Source organism: Nannospalax galili, unplaced genomic scaffold, assembly GCF_000622305.1.
Source record: "Nannospalax galili isolate Female #2095 unplaced genomic scaffold, S.galili_v1.0 scaffold34, whole genome shotgun sequence".
Taxonomy (NCBI): Eukaryota; Metazoa; Chordata; class Mammalia; order Rodentia; family Spalacidae; genus Nannospalax; species Nannospalax galili.
This window is the reverse complement of record NW_008338996.1, coordinates 1,586,104-1,606,831: the sequence shown is the minus strand read 5'-3', so window position 1 is coordinate 1,606,831 and position 20,728 is coordinate 1,586,104. Positions and strand designations below refer to the sequence as shown.

General features: G+C 41.5%; 1 protein-coding gene across 1 annotated transcript in view; it reads right to left on the bottom strand.

Annotated features, from left to right (window-relative positions):
- The window catches only part of LOC103734494 (complement C5-like), a 109,522-nt gene that overhangs the window by 69,443 nt on the left and 19,351 nt on the right, over positions 1–20,728 (bottom strand). Inside the window, exons 5-15 of the mRNA XM_029563683.1 lie at positions 19,111–19,193; positions 18,347–18,437; positions 16,334–16,448; positions 12,791–12,917; positions 9,827–9,942; positions 8,804–8,989; positions 7,433–7,636; positions 4,151–4,360; positions 3,879–4,028; positions 1,828–1,957; positions 1,674–1,682 (exon numbers count right to left, since the gene is read on the bottom strand). Of these exons, the coding sequence (XP_029419543.1) occupies positions 1,674–1,682; positions 1,828–1,957; positions 3,879–4,028; positions 4,151–4,360; positions 7,433–7,636; positions 8,804–8,989; positions 9,827–9,942; positions 12,791–12,917; positions 16,334–16,448; positions 18,347–18,437; positions 19,111–19,193 (1,421 nt within the window). The remainder of the gene's footprint in view (positions 1–1,673; positions 1,683–1,827; positions 1,958–3,878; positions 4,029–4,150; positions 4,361–7,432; positions 7,637–8,803; positions 8,990–9,826; positions 9,943–12,790; positions 12,918–16,333; positions 16,449–18,346; positions 18,438–19,110; positions 19,194–20,728) is intronic.

The following is a 20,728-nucleotide window of genomic DNA, read 5'->3' as shown; positions in this document are numbered from 1 at the left end:
TAAAAGAAGACAGGTTTTTGTTGAGGTATTTCTCTTTAATTTTATTTATTTACTTTTTTATTTGTGTATGTGCTTGCGCACATGTGTGCGTGTGAATGCCAGGGCATGTGTGTGGAGGTCCGAGGACAGCTTGCAGGAATCAGTTCTCTCCTACAATGTGGGCCCCAGGGATTGAACTGAAATTGTTGGACTTTGTGGCAAGCACCTTTATCCTCTGAGCCATCTTACCAATCCTAATTCTCTTATTTGTTCTTTGAGCCACATTATTATAAATATAAATATGAATACCATGATATCAGGTACAAGCATGAACACTTTAAAAACTGTAGAAGGAAGGTCATTGCTATGCGATCTCTGCTCTTGAAGAACTCTGAGTGCAGGAGGTGGGACAAGACACAGATGGTGTGAGAGTGTGCACTGGTCCAAGGTCACATTTCATATGAATAGATTTTGTTCCTTTGATATTCTTCCTATTAATGGAGGAGTACATGATTAAATCTAAACAGAGAAGAGGCCCCAAAGAGAAGATTGTTTATTTGTTTTTGAGACACAGACGTACTGGTAACATGAATCTCAGAGACAAGGGTGACCACCTGACCAGAGGGCAAGACTGAACTTTAGAATGACTGACCGCCTTTGTTTCCCTCCTTATATCATCTTCTGGCTAAAGATGAGATGAAAGGCAGGTTTTAAAAAAATATTTTATTCATTACTTTTTTATTTTATGTGTATGCCTGCATGTAGGTAAGTGCACCCATGTCATGCAATGCCCGAGGAGGACAGAAGAGGCTGTTGGATCCCCTGGAACTGGAGTTACAGACAGTTGTTAGCTGCCATGTGAGTGTTGGGATTTGAACCTGGGTCTTCTGCAAGAACAGTCAGTGTTCTTAACTGCTGAGCCATCTCTCCAGCCCAGGAGATAATTCTTAACCAGCTTCTCTGGGCTTATAAAGGGGAAAGCAGTTTCCACGAGTAAAGCCCCAAAGGTATAAAATTGCACAGTGCCGGCCAAGGTTAAGAAACGTTAACTACACAAAAGGCTGGGAAGAGTGGGATGACATACAGCTAGAAAGAGCCAGGAAGGTCATGGAGGTGTTGAGCACCACACTAACGACTTTGCATTTTATCTTGAAAGTCAATGAAACATCTTTAAACGTGTGTGTGTGTGTGTGTGTGTGTGTGTGTGTTTGTTTGTGTATGTGTATGTGCATGTGCGTGCTGGTATATGTGCACTTGACTTGCATGTGGAAGTCAGAGGTCAATGTCTAATGTCGCCTATTGTTCACCCTATTTTCTGAGACAGGGTGTTACTGAACCTGGACTTCCTGACTGGCTAGATTGGTTGGCCAGTGAGCTTGGGAGATTTGTTAGTCTCCACACCCCCAGGGGTAGGGTTACAGTTGTGTACCACCATACCCAGCTTTTATGTGGATGCTGGGAAATCTAAACTCAGGTCCCCATTCATGTACAGCAAGCACTTCCCTGACTGAGCCATCTCACCACCCCCTAATGAAACATTTTAGAGTCATGGCAGTCTTAGATCAGGGTAGGGAATATTCTGGGGCCTGGAGACATGATTCAGCAGGTAAGAGCACTTGCCGGTCTTACAAAGGACTGGAGTTTGGTTCCTAGCACCCACATGGTAGCTGGCAACTGTCTGTAACTCCAGTTCTAGGGATTATCTGATGCCTTTATGCAGGAAAACACACATACACATAAAACAGAAATAAGTATTAAAAAGGAATATTCTGGAAAAGAAACAAAAAAGAGGTCTGAGAGGTATATGATCAATGTAAATTTCAGTAATAAAAATGTCCAGTATCTTACCATGGTCTTGGGACTCATCTGCGTTTGCATTGGTGAGAAAGGTGAGTCCAGCTAGGTGGAATACATTTGCATTATCACGGCCACCACCTGCCCCACATCCCAGGTCATTCTTCTCTAAAGCTTGAAACACCTGTTCAGAAAGGCAAACTGTTGAGCCTATTCTTTCAAAGGATTAAAGCTACCAGTCATTTCATGAGTATAACAAACCTGCGAAATAAAGGGAGCATTCATTCACCAAATGACCAAAGGCCACTGTGATGGCTGGTTTTAATGGCAACTTGCCACAAATTAAAATCACCTGAGTAGGGATCCTCACCTGAAGAATTGTCTTAATTGATATGGGAAGACCCACCCTAAATGTGGGTGGGACCTTCGGGTAGTGGCCCAGATAAAAAGGGGCATGGCAGAAGGGGGATTATTTGCCTTTTACTTGGTTGGCCTTCCCACTTGGTACTGAGTGGATTTATCTGCTGCTGCTGCTTCCTTTGCTGAGATCAGAACTAGTGTTTCCAGGCTTTCATCACTGAGTACGGATCACCAGATTGCCAGGAGTCCGCCAGGCTTTTGGCACCAGGTTGGGAGTGTTGAGGCACCCAGCCCTGTGGTCTGAGCAACTACCAGGGTTTCAGCCTCTCTGTGACAGCTGCTGAGGCACCACCCAGCCTCAGGGACCAAGTGACTACCACGTTCTGAGCTCTCAGGTGAGTCAGTGGTTACAACTTGAAGTAAAACTGATTAATAAATTCTTTTAGAATATATATTCATTCTGTCAGTTCTTTTAAAGAATTAAAAATTTTTTTTATTCTATGTGTATGAGTGTTTGCCTACATTTTAAAAAGTGCACCTGTGTGTGAAATGCCCACAGAGGCCAGAAGAGGGCATTGGATCCCCTGGAACTGGAGTTGCAGATGGTTATTAGCTGCCATGCGCCCACTGGGAACAGAACCTGGGTCCTCTGCAAGAGCAGCCATCTCTCCTTCCCTCATTCTGTTCCTTTGCAGAACCCTGATTAATATATCCATGTTTCCCAACTTCATTCCATCAGCTGGTCCTTTTGTTTTTGTTAAAGCCTACCTATTCAAAATTTAACCAAGAACAAAGTCCTAAGTGTATAGTTTTGATGAGAGGTTCTTAGAAATGAACTCAGGACATATTACATATAGAATACATGCTATAATAAATATCATAGATAAATGGTTAAATCAGTGTGGGAAGGCACAAAGGAGTGAATTAACAAACACATTAATTTTAAGTTACTAATTTTAAAAAAGTACAACCTATTACATTTTTAGGGGAGGACTTTAGGTTCTGAGTGGGAAAATGCTACAGGAAGTTTATTCTTTTTTTAATTTTTAAAAAAATTTATGTGTATGAGTGTTTTGTCTGCATAAGTGTACTATGTGTGTGTAATGCCCATGGAAGCCAGAAGAGGCATTTGATCTCTTGGAACTGGAGGTATGAATGGTTGTTAGCTTCCATGTGGGTGCTGGGAACTGAACCCTGGTCCTCTGGAAGAGCAGCTAGTGCTTTTAACCGCTGAGCCATCTCTCCAGCCCTGAATTTTAATTTTGACCTCAAATGACCTTTCTTCTCTTAATGTTTTTAATTTAGTAATTTCTTCATTTTTTCCTTCTTCTAGAAAGAAATCGAAGTCTAGAAGTAATAGCTGAGTGGAACTAGAATGGGGGATTTGAATCATTTTCAAATTGCTCTGCATCTTGAACTCAGTAATTTCCCATTTTCCTACCCAGAGTTCTCTTGGGCTATGTCTACAGTTGCCATCACCCCTGACCCAAATCCTCAAACTCTCCTGGCTGATGGCACTTTTGTCCTATGAATGCGACAACACCCATAGTTCCACGTGTTTAAGGTGTTTGTACCTTTATTTTGAAAAAGAAAGAAAATGATTGTTGACTTGAGCTGTGGGACCTACCATGAGCACTGACTTACCTTCCTAAGAACTTCCCCACAACTTGCTCTGGTGTCCATACTTTCATAAAGCCCTGCACTGAGGCACCCCAACCCACAGTCACCGTGGAATTGTACTTAACTCTTCGCATGGGCTTTTGGACTCTTCCCTGGACTCCATATACAGCACTGTCCACTGCTGTTAGTGCCACCCATGACTCTGCCTCAGTCGCCATATTAAGGGATACAGTTTGGCCTGGAGAATAGACATCTGAATCTGGAGACAGCCGAACCTAAAAAGTCATTTGAAAAAGAAACAATAGTTTGTGTGAGGCAAAACTGTTTAGCTAGAACTGCTCCGACAGCCTCCTCAGTCACAAGAAAATTCGACCATGATGTACAAAGTGCATCTCACCTGGAGCTGGTTGCCACACTTTTCTTCGATATTCAACCAGATTGAGTCAGACACTAATTCTGCTGTCTGTTCTCCAGTGACAATGTAATAGACCAGAAGCCGGGCTGAAGGAACCATGCTCTGTGTCACTGGAATGTTTATATTTTGATAGGATGAATATTGAAGCTTCTCCCTTGTGCCATAGTGTATAATTTTGCCCTTGGATAAAATCTGAAAATAAACAGCAACAGCAATCAACAAAACCAAAACACAACCTATATTCCAGGGTGCAATTTTGAGCTGGAGCAGAAATTACATTGAAGAAAAGTAAAAGTAGCATGCATGTTCCTACTTTACGCTTGCTTTATGTCTTTAATTCTTACAACACACTCAGGAGACAGGAATATTACATGCTGTCTGAAATATATTCTAAGGCTCAGAAACTAATTAAATATCAAGCTGATTTTAGTTTAAAAATCACACAAGTAGGGAATTAGAGAGTTAAATTTGAGACTAGATCTGTTCAGTCACTAAAGCCTCTTTTGTTTTGTTTTCTGAAATGAAAAAGAAAAACAGATGAACAAATATAGGATGTCTTATTTGGGGATTAAGTTTTAAAGCTTTGGATTAGATTCTGAATTAGAGACTTAAGTTTATAAACAAAATCATAAGAAACCATAGTACCTTCAATGGCCTTTATGTTGTTCATGAGTGCAGGATGGCAGACATCATAAATAGCCCAGACACAGTTTCCCCGATTCTTCATCTAAAGTCCTCATTCGTTTTTCAATTTCTCTTTTAAAATGTTGAGAAACCTGGGGCTGGAGAGATGGCTCGGTGGTTAAGAGCACTGAATCAGAAGCTCTCTTCTGACCTCCACGGTGTTGCATGACACGGGTGCACTCACATACATGCAGGCAAATACTCATACACATAAAATAAAAATAATAAATAAAATATTTTTTTAAATGTTGAGAAAGCCATCACTTATTTGGTCTGGCCGCTGGAATAATCATTCCACTTCTTTGGCAATTGTTAGGCAGCCCCTGACATTTTTTGAACCTTCTTTCCTAGGTTTCACCAACACACTGGACTGAGGCACCTCCCGCTTAATAGAAATGGTGCAATATGAATGTTCCTGGCTGTAGAGTTGGAACAGGTATGATATGACTCAATTCTTTTTTTCTTCCATTTTCGTGTGTGTGTGTGTGTGTGTGTGTGTGTGTGTGTGTGCATGCTCGTGTGTGTGTTGTGTCTGTGTGTATGTTGTGCATATTTTCATGTGTGTGGGCAAATGTGTGATGTTGGGAATCATCCTGATGATTCTTCCACTTTATTCATTGGGGCGGGGTCTCTCAATCAAACCCAGAGCTCACTGATATGGCTAGTCTCGATAGCCACCTTGTTCTGGGGATCCCCAAGTTTTTTTGTTTTTTGCTGTTTTTTTTAAAATTATAGATATATTTTTTATTGAGCTTTTGTAATTTCATACAACAGTTCTTAATCAAATTTAGACCCTCTCCTGCATCCATGCCTCCCCCCATACCCCACTGAACCTTGTACTCTGCCATACATGTTAAGTCCTATTTATTCAGGCATTTGTACCCAAATGTCTTTCAGTGTAAATGTGTCCACTGGAGTCTGATCAGCCCATCTAGAGATTGTATGTAAGTCATACTCTTCCTCATCCAGCAGCAATCAGTCTTCAATAGTTCTCAGTCTAGGGCTGGCCCGCCACATATTTCTCTCCTCTCCTTTGGGCCCTTGTTTAATTGAGTTAACATGGGTCCTGTGCTCAATGTCACCATTGCCACAAGTTCACATGAGCAAGCTTCCAGTGGCCTAGAAGCCTCCACTTTCCTGTGTTCATGAAGCAGCCCTGGCTCTTACAGTCTTTCTGCCCCCTCTTCTGCAATGGGATCCCCAAGTCTTGAACTACAGGTGCACCATCATGTATGCCTTCCCCAAGTTTACATGGGCTCCTGGGATCCTCATGCTTCTTCAGCAAGTACTTTAACCACTGAACCATCTCCCCTGCTCTCCAACTCAATTTTTTTGGTCTTTTTGAGATGGGGTCTCCCTCTGTAGTCTCAGCTGGCCTGGAACTGACTATGTAGACCAGGCTGGCCTTGACCTTATGGAGCTCCATCTGCCCCTCTGCCTCTGCCTCCCGAGTGCTGGGATTAAAGGTGTGTGCCACCACACCAGGCTATAACTCAATTTTTTTTGGTCTCTTTGAGACAGGGTCTCCCTGTAGCCCCAGCTGGCCTGGAATTCACTATGTAGACCAGGCTGGTCTTGAACTCACAGAGATCTTCCTGCCTCTGCCTTTCAAGTTCTGAGATTAAAGGTGTGTGCCACCACATCCGGCTTATAACTCAATTTTTTAAGAGCAGAATTTGGGTTGTTTTTTTCTTTTTTCCTTTCTCCTTTCTTTCTTTCTTTCTTTCTTTCTTTCTTTCTTTCTTTCTTTCTTTCTTTCTTTCTTTCTTTCTTCCTTCCCTCCTTCCTTCCTTTTTTCTTTTATATTTGTGCTAGAGCAGGTATAGGTAAGTAATCTTTGGTTTTAGAACAGGGGTGACATGGTTAGATCAGCTCTCATTGGTGAAAAGAATCGTTAGATTGAAAACCAGAGGTCTTCAGTTCAAATAAAAATCTTCGCTTCCTGAACTGCATGGCCACGATTCATCCTATAATTCCTCTGTTGCACAATTTCCTAATCTTTGAAATCATCTTGAAAATCATGCCCCATCCCAGAGTCTTTTGAAAAGCTGCTATTTGTTTTGGTGCTATTCTTGAAAACAACTGTGTACTGGAGAGCTTTAAGTGTTAACTTGACACACCTGGGTAGAGGGAGTCTCAGTTGGGGAATTGCTTCCATTGGACTGGCCTGTGGCCATGTCTGTGGGGTATTTTCTTGATTGTTGAGTGATGTGGGAGGCCCAGCCCACTGTGGGAGGTGCCACCCCTGGGCAGGTTGTCCTGTATTGTATAAGAAAGCAGGTTGAACATAGGCCAGGGGAGCAAGCTACTATGAGTGTTCCTCCATGGCCTATGTGCCAGCTCCTGCCTCCAGGTTCTTGCCCTGAGCTCCTATCTTGGGCTCCCTTGGTAAGGAACTGTGACCCGGGAGATATAAGCCAAATAAACCTTTCTTCCCTAAGTTGGTATTGGTCATAGCATTTTGTCATAGCAATAGAGAAGTTAACTAGAACACTCTGTAAATATGAATGCAAAGTTGTATTTTCTTTATCAATAACCAAAAATAGGGGTAGGATGTGAATCTTTCATCTTTGTACTTACCAGGTAATTATAATGAGTTATTTTATCAGTATATGGACTCTTGGGGGTAACAATAATATTCAGATATTCTCCCACAAGCATGGGTTTATAGTTTTCAGACCATCCAATATAGAGGTAACTTTGGCTGAGAGATGAGTATGCAACTGCTCGGTAATCTTTGCTGGCCTGATTTTCTTCTGGGAGTTCTGGGGCATCGGTTTTGACCTGAAAAGGAAAAAATGTAAAACCCTATGTGGACCGTGAGTAATGCTTTCTGTAAAACATATCGTGTAAATCCTTCTCTTTACAAATTCCTAAATTTCACAATGCCAAAGGCCAAAGGAAATGAGAACCTCGATCACTCCAGTGTTTGTATGGCTGCTGTCAAGGGGCTTTACAAAGATGATGGAAAAACTGAGGGGAGTGTGGGTCGTGTGGAAGAGTCTGATGAAGCAGAGGGAAAGATGCCCCAAGGAACTATGGGCACGCTTCCTGAAGTAGCTTGGTAAATTGGGACTTGTCTTTCTAGGACATGAGGTGCTAGGAATTGAGGGCAGAAGTGATAGGGAGGCAGCACTAACTCTTGAGGATTGGGGGTGCAGGAGTTAGGAATCACATCACAGTGACTGTCTGGCTCATTTCATTGGGAAGTTGTGGCACAGGAGTGCTCATAAACTCGGGGTGGGGCAGAGCTGGCAACAGGACATCGATATCTGCTTTGGGGCCAATAGAAGGGTTTCCAGCTCATCTGTATTGGTTTGCATCCCAGTGCCACCACTTATTAGTTCCAGATATATTATTTAGTCAAAAGAGAAGCTAGAAACATTTTTCTAACTACAAAATAGCAAAGATAACTCTATCTGGCTCATGTTACTGATTAACATGCCCCTCAGCTCTTTGCACAGTGCCTGTGTTCTTACTAAGGGCTCAGGAGATGCCAGGGACCTGAGTTATTGGCTTACTCATATTTTAGTTGAGAGTGTAAAGTTAAGAAGATGATTAAGTGCGCTCTAAAAGAAAGTGGTTTGTGTATTGGAAAAAGGGAGGCGTTCACATCTGACTCTCTAGTGACCTAAAAGATATAAAGCACATGTGTAGGAAGGGGATATTCCAGTGCCTATCTCCACTGCTCTGCCTAATCTTAAATTTATGAATTCTTTTATCATCTTTTGAAAGAATTTCCAAACAATAAATCAACATTTATTTTCCTCCAAGACTATTCACTAAATTAGCAGATCACCTTTGATACTCATTTTGTTTTGGGTGCAAAACTATGGAATTGTTCTTTGGACTTGTGGACAAAATCAGCCCCATCTGCTCTGCACTCTAGCCAAAACATAGAGTCAAAAGTGCACACTGTTCTAGGAAATACAGCAGGAGCATTCAGCTTACATAAAACTCCAGTGCCGTCACTTCAGATGGGAGATTAACCACAAATGAGGCCACTCCATCACGGGCATTTGTGATGCTCCTTTTTGGTTCCAAGTCAGATGTCTCTTCATTCATATTGACTGTTTGTACATTCAGAGTTACTGGAACCCCTCCTACCAACTGGTCAAGCGAATCTTTAACCTGTACCTGTTGGCCAGAACAGTTTAGATCCATTTCAGTAGGTGTTATTAAGGGTGAAATGGGTAAAATGGGGGTATCTAACTGGGAGGGGAAGAGGGATGGTTACACAAGGAACCATGGGAGTAGAGGGGAAGAAGGCAGTCAAGAGAGGGGGGATCAGAGGAGATAGGTATTATCAAGGGGGAAATGGGGAAAATTGGGTTGTTTCAATTGGGGAAGGAGGGGGGAGGTTAGACAGGGAGAGAGGAGAGGTAATGCTTAGCTGGTATGAAAAACAGGAGGGAAATATATTAGTTCAGAAGTCTACTGAAAAATACACATATACCATCTATATGTGAGTGCGTGTATATAGATGAAGGCTACATAACAAGGAACAGTGCCAGACAGGAGAAATCTCCCTTTGAGTTGTTGGTCAGGACAGTCCTAGAGACTCCTAAAATTACACAGGCTGTTGCCACAGTCCTTGATTACCTCGCAGAACTTGAAGGTAAGCTCATTGTGTCTTTTTAAAAACATTTTTATTGAGTTTTTGTGCATTTCATATAATAGATCTTAATCAAAGTTAGCTCCCCCATCCATGCTCCCTATGGAACCCCCACTGGATTTCATGATTCTGTCATATATGTTAAATCCTATCTGGTCAAGCTTTTGTACCTAGATGACCTTCAGTGCAAGTTCATCCACTGGAGTCTACTTAGTATACCTAGAGACACGTTCTTAAAAAAGATCTACTCTCCCCTACCCAGCAGTGATCATTGCATCGTTTAAATCATAACAGTTCTGAAAAGGCTTTCCTTCCCACGCTCTGTGCACTTTATTCAGTATTCCTTTGGCTCTACCTACCTTGATGGAATATGGAATCCCAGGCTTTAAGAAAAGAGGAGTAGCAACCAAATTCAGAGTGTAGGGAGAGAGGACATATTTGATGCCGGGTATTTCTGCCTCTACAGAAAATCCACCTGAGAAAAGGTAAACATCATGGTAACATTTCAAGCATCATGGTAACATTTCAAGCATCATGGTAACATTTTCAGAAAGGTGGCAATCTGTAGGCTTTCTATTTGATTTGTGTACCATAGTCTTACTCATTTCCTCAACCATTCTTGCCTTTGTTTATTAGCCAACAGTAAATGGGATAGGGTTCTTAGTTCAGCAGTGGGGGAGTGCAGACAAGAATCAGGAGTTTCCATAATCTATAGTAGAAAGGCACCCTTGTGGAAATCGGGATGGAGCACTAGCCTGAGGGTCTGAAGGAGGGTACCACCTTTCAGCAGTGGCTTGAGTTTCAATTCAGAAAAGGAATTAGGAGAGAGGAAACAGGGAAGCCAGAGGCTAAGCCTCAACAGGTGTTCCAGTTAGAGTGCAGGGATCTGGGGAGAAATGGAGAGTCAGACAGTTTGATGCAGAAAGAACGTGAAGGCCTACTTGAAAGAGTATAAGAGCCTTACCCTGCAATTAAAAATTAAATAACATTAAGGATCATACAAAAATCTCCTCTCTCTTCAACCCTCTTTCCAGTCTTCCATCCTGAATCCTCCCCGACCTCATGACATGTTGTATTCTGCAGTTACACTAGATCATCTGCTGCCCTCAAAGGCAAAGCTTCATTGTCTACCCCCTCAGGCTGGCCTCTCTATGCAGGGAGATCCATTTTGTTCCACCTACTCTTCCTGCCTCCAAACCCCACTTTTCCTTCAAGACAGATCATCTTTTAAAAAATATTTTATTTATTACTTTATTTTATGTTTGTGTGTGTGTATTGCCCGCATGTGTGCAAGTGTACCCATGTTGTGCTTTGCTCAAGGAGGTCAGAAGACAGTGTTGGATCCCCTGGAACTGGAGTTAGGAACAGTTGTTAGCCACCATGTGGGTACTGGGAATTGAACCTGGGTCCTCTGCAAGAGCAGCCAGTACTCTTAACTGCTGAGCCATCTCTCTAGCCCAAGGCTGATCATTTTTCTAACACTGTTGTTGGTTACTCTGCAGTTATTGAGAAGCTTGCCTCCATTTGAAGGTCAATAGCACTATACTCTTTGCTTGAAGCAACACGCGGAATTCTTTCTACTAACAGAATTCTTTGTTTGCTGTCTTACACACCTGATGCTAATTTGTAAGCCTTAGCGCTGAGTTCACATCACTCAAATTTATATTTATAAACACTACTTGAATAGCTCATCTGTATTGTTTAGGTTGAGTTTATTTGAAATAAATTGAGCAACAAAACAAAAGAAAGAAACGTTGCAATGTTGAAAAGAATAGCTAGGCTAAAGAGTATAATGCTGTCACTACTCTCCAATGGCTATTGGGCCTCTGGCACATCATTCAGAAACTGGATAATGACTCTTCATTCTGTTACTATCAAAGGTGACATGTCTAGGGGTGAATGGTGCCTTAGGAATGACCTGGTGGTTCATATTTTAATTTTAAATTGCTTGCTTAACCAGTCTTGGGACCCACCCAAGGCCGTGGGTTCTATCTCCAGCATAGCAACAAACAAAGTACTTATTCAAGGTTAGTTGGGGGTTTGATAGGAGCCTGAAAATAGGAAATAACATCAGTCCTAAAGATATATTAGAAGTGAGAGGACTCAACTTGGAATAGTAATTAATAACTATTCATTACAATTGGAGCCAGCCCGGCATGGTGGCACATGCCTTTAATCCCAGCACTTGGGAGGCAGAGGCAGGTAGATCTATCTGAGATTGAGGCCAGCCTGGTTTATATAGCGAGTTTCAGGCTAGCTGGGGCTACAGGGAGACCTGGTTTCACACAAACAGCACTGGAACCAAGTGTGCTGAGCGTGTGGTGACACATGCTTTTAATCTTAGCATTTAAGAGGCTGAGGTTGAGAGGTTTGTTGTTAAGTCTGAGGCTAGCCTGGGCTACACAGTAAGCATCTGTCTTGAAACCAAACAAAATTACCATTGGAAGGGGCTTTAGAGCAGTCAACAAGATGTCAATTAAGCATGCTAAGGGCATAGTAGCTAAACCCTTGTGAAGGAGGAAAGAGAAAGAGGAAGAAGAGAGGAAGCCCGGGAGGCTAACACTCTGATGGCATCCAACGAGGGATGAGCACTCTTTGGGTACTTTGCATATACTATTTGATCCTTATCATAACCCTATGACATCTATATTGCTAGTCACTTTAAAGCATTACCTTTAATTTTAGCTAGAATTCCTGACTTTTACATCTAAACTGAGTCTTAGGAAGCATTTAGTTTGGTCAATCATTTCACAGGTAATACCAGGAGACCAGAATGATGGTAACAACCGTAACTTTTATTTGCAATATAGCTTAGCAAATGTTTTTACACACACAATCGCATTTTGATTTTGATTCTAAGCAGGCGAGAACACTGGGGCATCAGATGCTCGAGTGAAATAACCTGCAGAGCCACTGGGACATGTCAACTCACTTTTGCAGTTCAGATAGCAAGGAGCCAGTGACATGCCCAGTGATTTCTGAGTAGCACAGTGCTACCCAAATCCCTGCATTTAATGGCATAAAAGGCAAATTTAGCTGTGAAAAAATGATGAAGAAACTGTAGAAATCACACTATTTTTTATTTTGAGACAGACTCTCACTATATAGCTCTAACTGGCCTGGGGTTCACTATGTAGACCAAGCTGGCCTTGAACTCACAGAAATCTTCCTGCCTCTGCCTCCCGAGTGCTAGATTTTAAAGGTGTGCACCATTATACCTAGCCACTTATACTCTTGATGTGCTATTTGAATATTTTTCAAAAGAATGTTTTATATATATACACACACACACACACACACCATACACACATACACACACTTACCTGTAGACTCCATGACCATGACAGCAATATAAAGGTATTTGTTGTTTAAATCTTCTAGACTGTCATAGGAGAGTTCTTTAACTGCAGCCTCAGAATCAAACGTGACCTGAGCAATCCCATTGATCAACTTTTTAAAAGGAGTAAAAGGAAGAGTTAATGTACAGAAGAACATAAAAGGAAAACTTTCAAAATCTACTTTTACTTGCCTCTAAAGCGAGGGAAACTGTAGGAGCGGTGATTACCATCACAAGTAAAGTGGGTGACTAAGCCCACAGGGAAGTCCAGAATGCTGTTTTCTAATGAGTTTATGCAGAATTGCAGATGTGGAAGGGTTCTGGCCTTGACACGGTCTTTTTGGTAGCAGCTGATAACACAGTGTACACAGTATATGAGAGAGAGAATATGTGGCATTTGTCCCTGAATGTTCTCCATCCTATGTGGATCCAAGCTTCAGTTCTTTGTTTTGTGTGTTTGAACTGGGGAATTGTGGAAGACAGGTAGCCAGAAAAGAGCCACGGAGGGATATGCGTTAAGAAGGGGGAAGAGACTACAGGTAAAAAGAGAGTAAGAGGGGGGAATATTGGGAGTAGAAAGGTTCAAGCGGGGGTTGGGTGGGGATTGGAGACATGGGATGGCAGAAGGGTTCAAATGAAGGGTGTATGAAAAAGGGATATGGAAACCTACAATCTTGTAACCCAAATAAAAAACATGAGGAGACAGTAGACATAATATATGAAAGAACAGGCAGGGAATTCTGGGAATTAAAGGTTTAAGTGGGAATGGGAGCAGGGAGATGTGGAGAAAGGTGGGGTAGGAGTTAGTTTTGGGTTAATCAAAACTAAGGATGTATAAAGATGCCTTATGAAAACCTATCAGTTTGTAAATTAAAAAATATAATCTAAGGGCTGGAGAGATGGCTTAGGGGTTAAGGGCAGTAGCTGCTCTTCCAGAGGAACTGGGTTCAATTCCCAGTACCCAAATGGTGGCTAACGATCATCTGTAACTCTAGTTCCAAGGGAATCCAAAGCCTTCTTCTGACCCCTGCTGGCATTGCGTGACTTGGATGGTCTTACACACATGCAAGCAATACAGTCATGTGCATAAACAAAAAATATTTAAAAATATAATCTAAAAAGGAGTTTGGGGGCTGGAGAGAGAGGGCTCAGTGGTTAACAGCACACGCTGCTCTTCCAGAGGATTGCAGTTTGATTTCCAGCACCCTGCCTGTCACTCCTAGTCCAGGGGATCTGATACCCCTTTCTGGCCTCTGAGGGTACCCCCCATACACACATGGCGTATACACAGACGCATACATAAATTAAAAAATATTTTTTTAAAGGGAGTTTGAGCTGGGCATGGTGGCACATCCTTAATCCTAGCACTCAGGAGGTCAGCCTCGTCTCCATAGTAAATTCCAGTCCTGCTGGGACAACGGGGAAACAAACAAACAAAAAGAGTTTGAACAGAGGTCTCTGCATGGGTGGATGTTGCTGCTCCCAGAGGATGTGGTTGCCCACTATAATGAGTTGGTAAGACCCTATTGTTGAAGACACCTCACGCTTTGGTTGCAGGACAGAGAAACCAATCTCAAAGTGATTGGGAAAATGTCTTCCTGCTGGCTAGCTCTGCAGGCTGCTGGGGGGGGAAAGGTATCAATGATCTTACCCAGTGCTGGGCCCTGCATGCCACAATACCAACTTGCCAGGTGGTTGCAATTGTGTCATGGGTGCAACAGTGGCATGACTGTTATGGGTGTAGCCTACCACTTTTTGATTGGATTGAGGCCTGCTCTACAGGAGGGAATTCATGACTGGTACTGAAATTCTGGTCAAAAACTTATGGCTGGGGGTGAAGAGGCCCTGTTGTGGAACCTTCTGTAGCTGTTTTGCTAAATGGTCATCTTGTCAAACTGCCTCCTAAGTGGTTATATTTATACTCATAGATATATGTTGCTCTCAGCCTTGGTCAGAGGATCTTTTTGACTCATAACTGGTCCAAATGCTGAGCATAAGTGATTGTGAGTACTCAGCTATAAATGGGACATTTATATCAACTTCCTTCACCTCAAGGACCTGTGAACACCGTGGAAGAGGGGGTGGAAAGAATGTAAGAGCTGGAGGATGGGAAGGAATGCTGAGAAATGCTGTCTTCTGGACTTAACATGGCTGTTGCACTCATGAACTCACAGTGGTTGTGGTTACCTGCACAGTCCCACACAAGATCAATCCAGTCAAAGTTCTGTCACAATGGGGGAGGGACTTATGAGGCTCCATCCCTAGTTGAGGAGGTATTGGTAGCTGCTAGATGCTGGAAGAGGGTGAATAACTTTTCCTTGGCTGTGGGGCCATTGGTAGGTAGTTCTAGTAACCTTCACTGATATCTATAAAGTGCCTACTCTGTAGGAAATATACTGTCGTGGGGCATATAATGGGAATATTTAGATATGCAAAGATTTTAACATAGTAAATGAAAACTAATTAAGCTATTTTATGAAGGGATTCACAGCATTACTGACATTTTGGACAGTATAATTGTGTGTGAAGGGGAACTCTGTGCATTGAAGGATTTTAGCAGCATCCTTGCCTCTGTCTGCTAAATGGCAGTAGCACCATCCTTCCAAATAACTCTGGACATTGTTAAATGTCCCCTTGGGTTAAATACCTCCCCACCCCCCCTGCTAAAAGTCACACTGCCAAAAAGTATGAAGCATTCTTTATAAGAGAGGCTTAAGGTCTGGAGTCTACACAGCAGGGGCAGCTAACATTGAGAGAGTCCAGGGGCTCAGGAGCCAGTGATACCGCCAGAGAAAAGGTGTCAGTTTTGAAACTTGAAGAATGAGAAGGAAAGATGGGTCAGCAGTCAAGTCCACAGCTGCTCTTGCTGAGGACCCAATACCCACATGCTTCCCAGCACCCACATGGCAGCTAACAACTGTCCATAACTCCAGTTTTAGGGGATCCAATGCCCTCTTATGACCTCTGCGGGCATTGCGTGACATGGATGCACTTACACACATGCAGGCAATGCACTTGTACACATAAAAAAAAATAATGAGAAGGAATTTGGCACAGAGGAGACAGGAAGAGAGAGGGAAAGAGCAAAGATGAGGAAGGAAGGGAGACGGTGCTAAGCTGAGGAAGGGAGGAGGTGGCATGAGATTAGCCAGCAAGGGAGGCTGGTGCCAGAGAGAGGGGCATTGATTGATTTATTATTTTCTGTTTCCATTTTCATGTGTATGTATGGGTGCTCACATGCACGTGATGATCCCAGGTTGTTGATGCTGGGAATAATCCTAGATCACTCTTCCACTGTATTTAATTAGTCAAGTTCTCTTAATCAAACCCAGAGTTCACCAATATGGCTACTCTCCTTAGCCAGCTTGCTCTGGGCATCAGAAAGGGGAATTTATTTGAAGGGCAATAGAAGCCAGTGGAGAGTTGTAAGCCTACCCTGACACACCTGTATAAAATGTGGGACTGGACTAGAGGGCTTGCAGGTAACTGTTCATCCTTAGTCATCTCAAGGTCTGAGAAAACATCTTACCACTGTGCTTCGCATCGCTTTCTGCATCATTTGTTTATGATCATCTTTTATGTCTTCTCTTATCCCAAAAAAGATGAAAACTTCAGCATCGGCGACTACTTTATTGTAAAAATATCTGTCCAAATAATATTTTAAATTATTTTTGCTAACATGGCTGTAACAATATGATTCAGATAAAATGTAGCAATTTGAAACTACATGGTGCACATCATACAATTCCATTTGCTACTGTATTTCACCCTTAGAAAGCCATAATAAGAGAGATAAGAGGGAAGATTTTTATTAGTAGATATGCAATGAATGAGTTGATCTTGGGGCGATCAAAGGCTCAGCAACAGGGCCCTTTCCTCTCAGCGGGGAGCCACTCTCTATTTTCTTTCATGTCTTTAAAAGGATTGTGCCACATCTCAGTGCTATATCAGATAAATTCTTTTGAACTATGTATTTACTTTCTCATTTAGAATTATAGCAAGAATAAATTAAACTTAGTGCATAGCAAATCCTACAGTAGCAAGACCTCTTCATGAATGGTTTGAACAGTTAAATTGTTACTATTGCAAGAAGTATTCTATCATTTTCTCTCAAGTGAGCCTTAAGCTAGCACTGCATTCATTTCTCTGCTTCCTGACTGTGGATGCAAGGTGACCACGTGTGCCTGCTGCTGTGCCTTCCTGTCATGAGGAGAAGCATCTCTTCTTAAACTGAGCCAAATATTTTGTCACAGTAACAGGAAAAGTAACTGACAGATACTGATATTTTCAGATCAGATGTTTATAGAAGAGGAAGTGTAGGGTAGTATTTGAAACTATGGCCTCTGAAGCCGGAGAGGTTGAGCAATTTACTAGCTGTATGCTCTTAAGAAAATTATTTGACAATTATATGATTCATTTTCCCTGAGTTGTAATATGAAGATAGGTATAGTATCTACCTCATAGAGTTGTTGTAATTTTTAGATACAGTAATATATATGCAGAGTTCCCAGAAAAGCATCTAGAACGTGTAAGTCATATATATAATATATGTATGTCATTAACTATATTACAATGTAACTATATTACATTGTCATCTTAAGTGACCTAAGCTTTTGTGATAGGTGGCTTGTAAAACTAAACCCCCTTCTCTACTTCTTCCTATATCCACAACCTTTGCAAGGCCTTGCACAAAAAAGGAATGGGGTAAGTCTCCTTTCTCCGAGCTGGCCTTGAAATTAGCTTTGGATGAAAGAACATGGTGGAAGCAATGACAAGCACTAACACCAGACCTCCAGAGGACCTGTAGGCTTCCTTCTTTCTGTGTCTGAAGATTGCTGATGAGATAGGCTAGTTTGGTTTGGATGTCAAATGCACCCCTAGGTTCATTGCTTTAACACCTGGTCTCCAGCTAGTGATATGGTTTTGGGAGATCATAAAGCCTTTAAGAGATGGGGGCCAGCTGGAGGAAGAGATCCTGGGGCTGTGCTGGAGGTTTATACCCTGCTCTGCTTCCTGTCCTCTTTCTGCTTCCTGGATTGCCAAGATGTTAGGAGTCCCCAGCCCATGATCCCATCTCCATGAATTCCATGATGCCCTCTTGCCTTGATGGACATTACCTTCTCTAACAATGAACCAAAATAAATCCTTCCTCCCATAAGGGGCTTTTTCAGGTATTTGACCAGAACAATGAGAGAAGTGTGGAGTGGATGTGATCAAAAGACATTGTATGCATGTATAACATTCTCAAAGAATTAATAAAATACTATACCAAAAAAACAGAATAAAAAGCGAAGACTTTGTATTTCAGGCCTAATATCCCGAGTCATGCTAGTGTCTAAATGGACACAACGAGCTTCAAGCTTTAGGGTTTTTTTTTTTTCAGTGAATAATCAGCAAAGCTAAAGTCAAGATGGGCAAATAGACTATTAGCATGATGTTTCCTCAGTCAGGAAATCACAGACTGCAGTTTGGACAGTTATTACCAACCAGAATTGGCACTCAATTTAGGTGGCTGATCTGAAAAAAAAAGTAATGTTCTTACCTTGCTTTTATAGTGATTTCAAAATTCTTAAAATTCTTGTAACCAATGAAATTGCTTTCTGGTTCTATTGAAACGGAGAAACGTGGCAAGACTGAAAAGAGAAATGGAGAGGCTCTATTGTCACTGAATTAGAGTAGCCAAAGTGCCTCTGGATGAGGGGTAAAGAAGCCCACTTCTTTTTGTTCTTTCACATTGTAAGACTTGAGAGGCTGGAGAGATGGCTCAGCGGTTAAGAGCACTAGCTGCTCCTGTAGGATCTGGGTTCGATTCCCAGGTGATTAACAACTTCTATAACTCTAGCTCCAGGGGATCCGATGCCCTCTTCTGACATCCATGGGCATTGTACAACATGGGTACACTTACACACATGCAGGTAATATACTCATACACGTAAAAATAATAAATAGACTATTAAAAAGACTTGAATGAATTATATATTTGTCTTACTGGTTTCTATTTACCTTACTTCTTATTTGCTTACCCTAAAACTGTAATTCTAGAAAGGACCTTAACAGGTGAACATCTCTTTCAGCTCCATCATGAACAGCAGGAATCCAGAGGGGCTGGTTGGCTTCTTCAAGGTTAACAGAACAAGCTGGAACTACATCCTCCTTACTCAAACAACTACAACTACCTTCACCCCCATCCCCCACCAGTACTCTCAAACATCCCAGCTGGCTGCCTCATCTCCATCTATGAGTGATTTTGCATTGGGTACATTATTGAAAAGAATTGCTACAAAACTTGTAATCATCAGTGATTACCATATTCTTTAATTTCAAAGTATGTGATCCCAGTTGTTGAAAAATCTTCTTTATATTTAGCTTTAATTGTCCATACCCCATATCTGCGAAAAGAAAAAATTTAAAAGTATAGATGTCATTAAGTATTTCTAAATTTGCCATAGGAAATTCAATAAATTCATATTTTAAAGATATTAGGATATCTATAGATATATGTAGCCTAAGAAAATATTTGTGAGAGATTCTTAAGCAATAAACAAATAATTGGTCATCTTTTGATACTAGAAATTATTTATTAGATTTTCATACATTGCATTATTTTTCCAGGTATTTAAAAATTTATTTATTTTACTTTTATTTTATGTGTGTGAGTGGTTTCCCTGCATGCATGTCTGTATACCATGTGTGTGAAATGTCTGCAGAGGCCAGAAGAAGGTGTTGGATCTCCTAGAACTGAAATTACAAATGGTTGTTAGATGCCTTGTGGGTGCTGGGTACCAAATGAGAGAGGGGGCAACTCTGCAAGAATTGTTAAGTGCTCTTAACCACTGAGCCCACAGGTATTTTATCTTAATGAAGCTATTATCTTTGATTTGAAGAACTGATTTATGCTAACAGAATACCAAAGTCTTCAATGTGTTAGAAAATCTACAGTAATGTCTCTATACACACGTAGTACATGTCAAGCTTTCCGGATTATAAAGTGTATACCTCACATGAATAAAATAATCATTGAAAATAAAGTATAGTTTCTCTAAAAAGGAAAATGATGTACTTAGTTAACAACCTCCATTCCTCAACATTTACTGAGTACTAGTTAGGCAGTAAGGATTTAATAAAATGAATAAAACAGAAGAGTCACAGTCTTCAAGGAGTTAGTAGTTCCCATGGGCTCAAATTCTCACTTTTCCATTTAGTAGATTTGTTGAGGTCAAGTTACATAACCTCATTTATGAAATGAGGGGAAAAATATACCTACCTTCGAGATTCGCTATGCAGTCAGTGTCAATGTTATGTACGCTATAGTTATCATCATTAATTCAAAGATATTTATTAAGTACTTCTTATAATGAGTGCTGAAACCCAACAATAAGCAGTTCAGATGAGTGACCTGAACTCAGTGAGTTTACAATCAGCTGGAGAATCAAAAGGCAAGAAAATGGCAGACATGGCTCATGCCTATAATCCTAGTGCTTGTAGGAGATGGAGGAGGTAGGAAGATTACCATGAGTTTGAGGCTGAAGAGTAAATTCTAGGTCAACCTGGGCTAGAGTGAGACCCTGCCTCAAAAACCAACGAACGAACGAATGAATGAACAAACGAATGAACCAACCAACCAACCAACCAACCAACCAACCAACCAAGCAACAGGGCTGGAGAGCTGGCTCAGTGGTTAAGAGCACTGTCCGTTCTTGCAGAGGACCTGGGTTGATTCCCAGCACCCACATGGTGGCTAACAACCATTCATAACTCCAGTTCCATGGAATCTGACACTGTCTTCTGACCTCGGCAGGCATTGCATGCCACAAGTGCACTTACTTATACTTATACTTACTCATACACATAAAAATAATGAATAAAACATTAAAAAACTAAAAAACACTCAAAAGAGATAAGAAAATATATAAGACATTGAGAT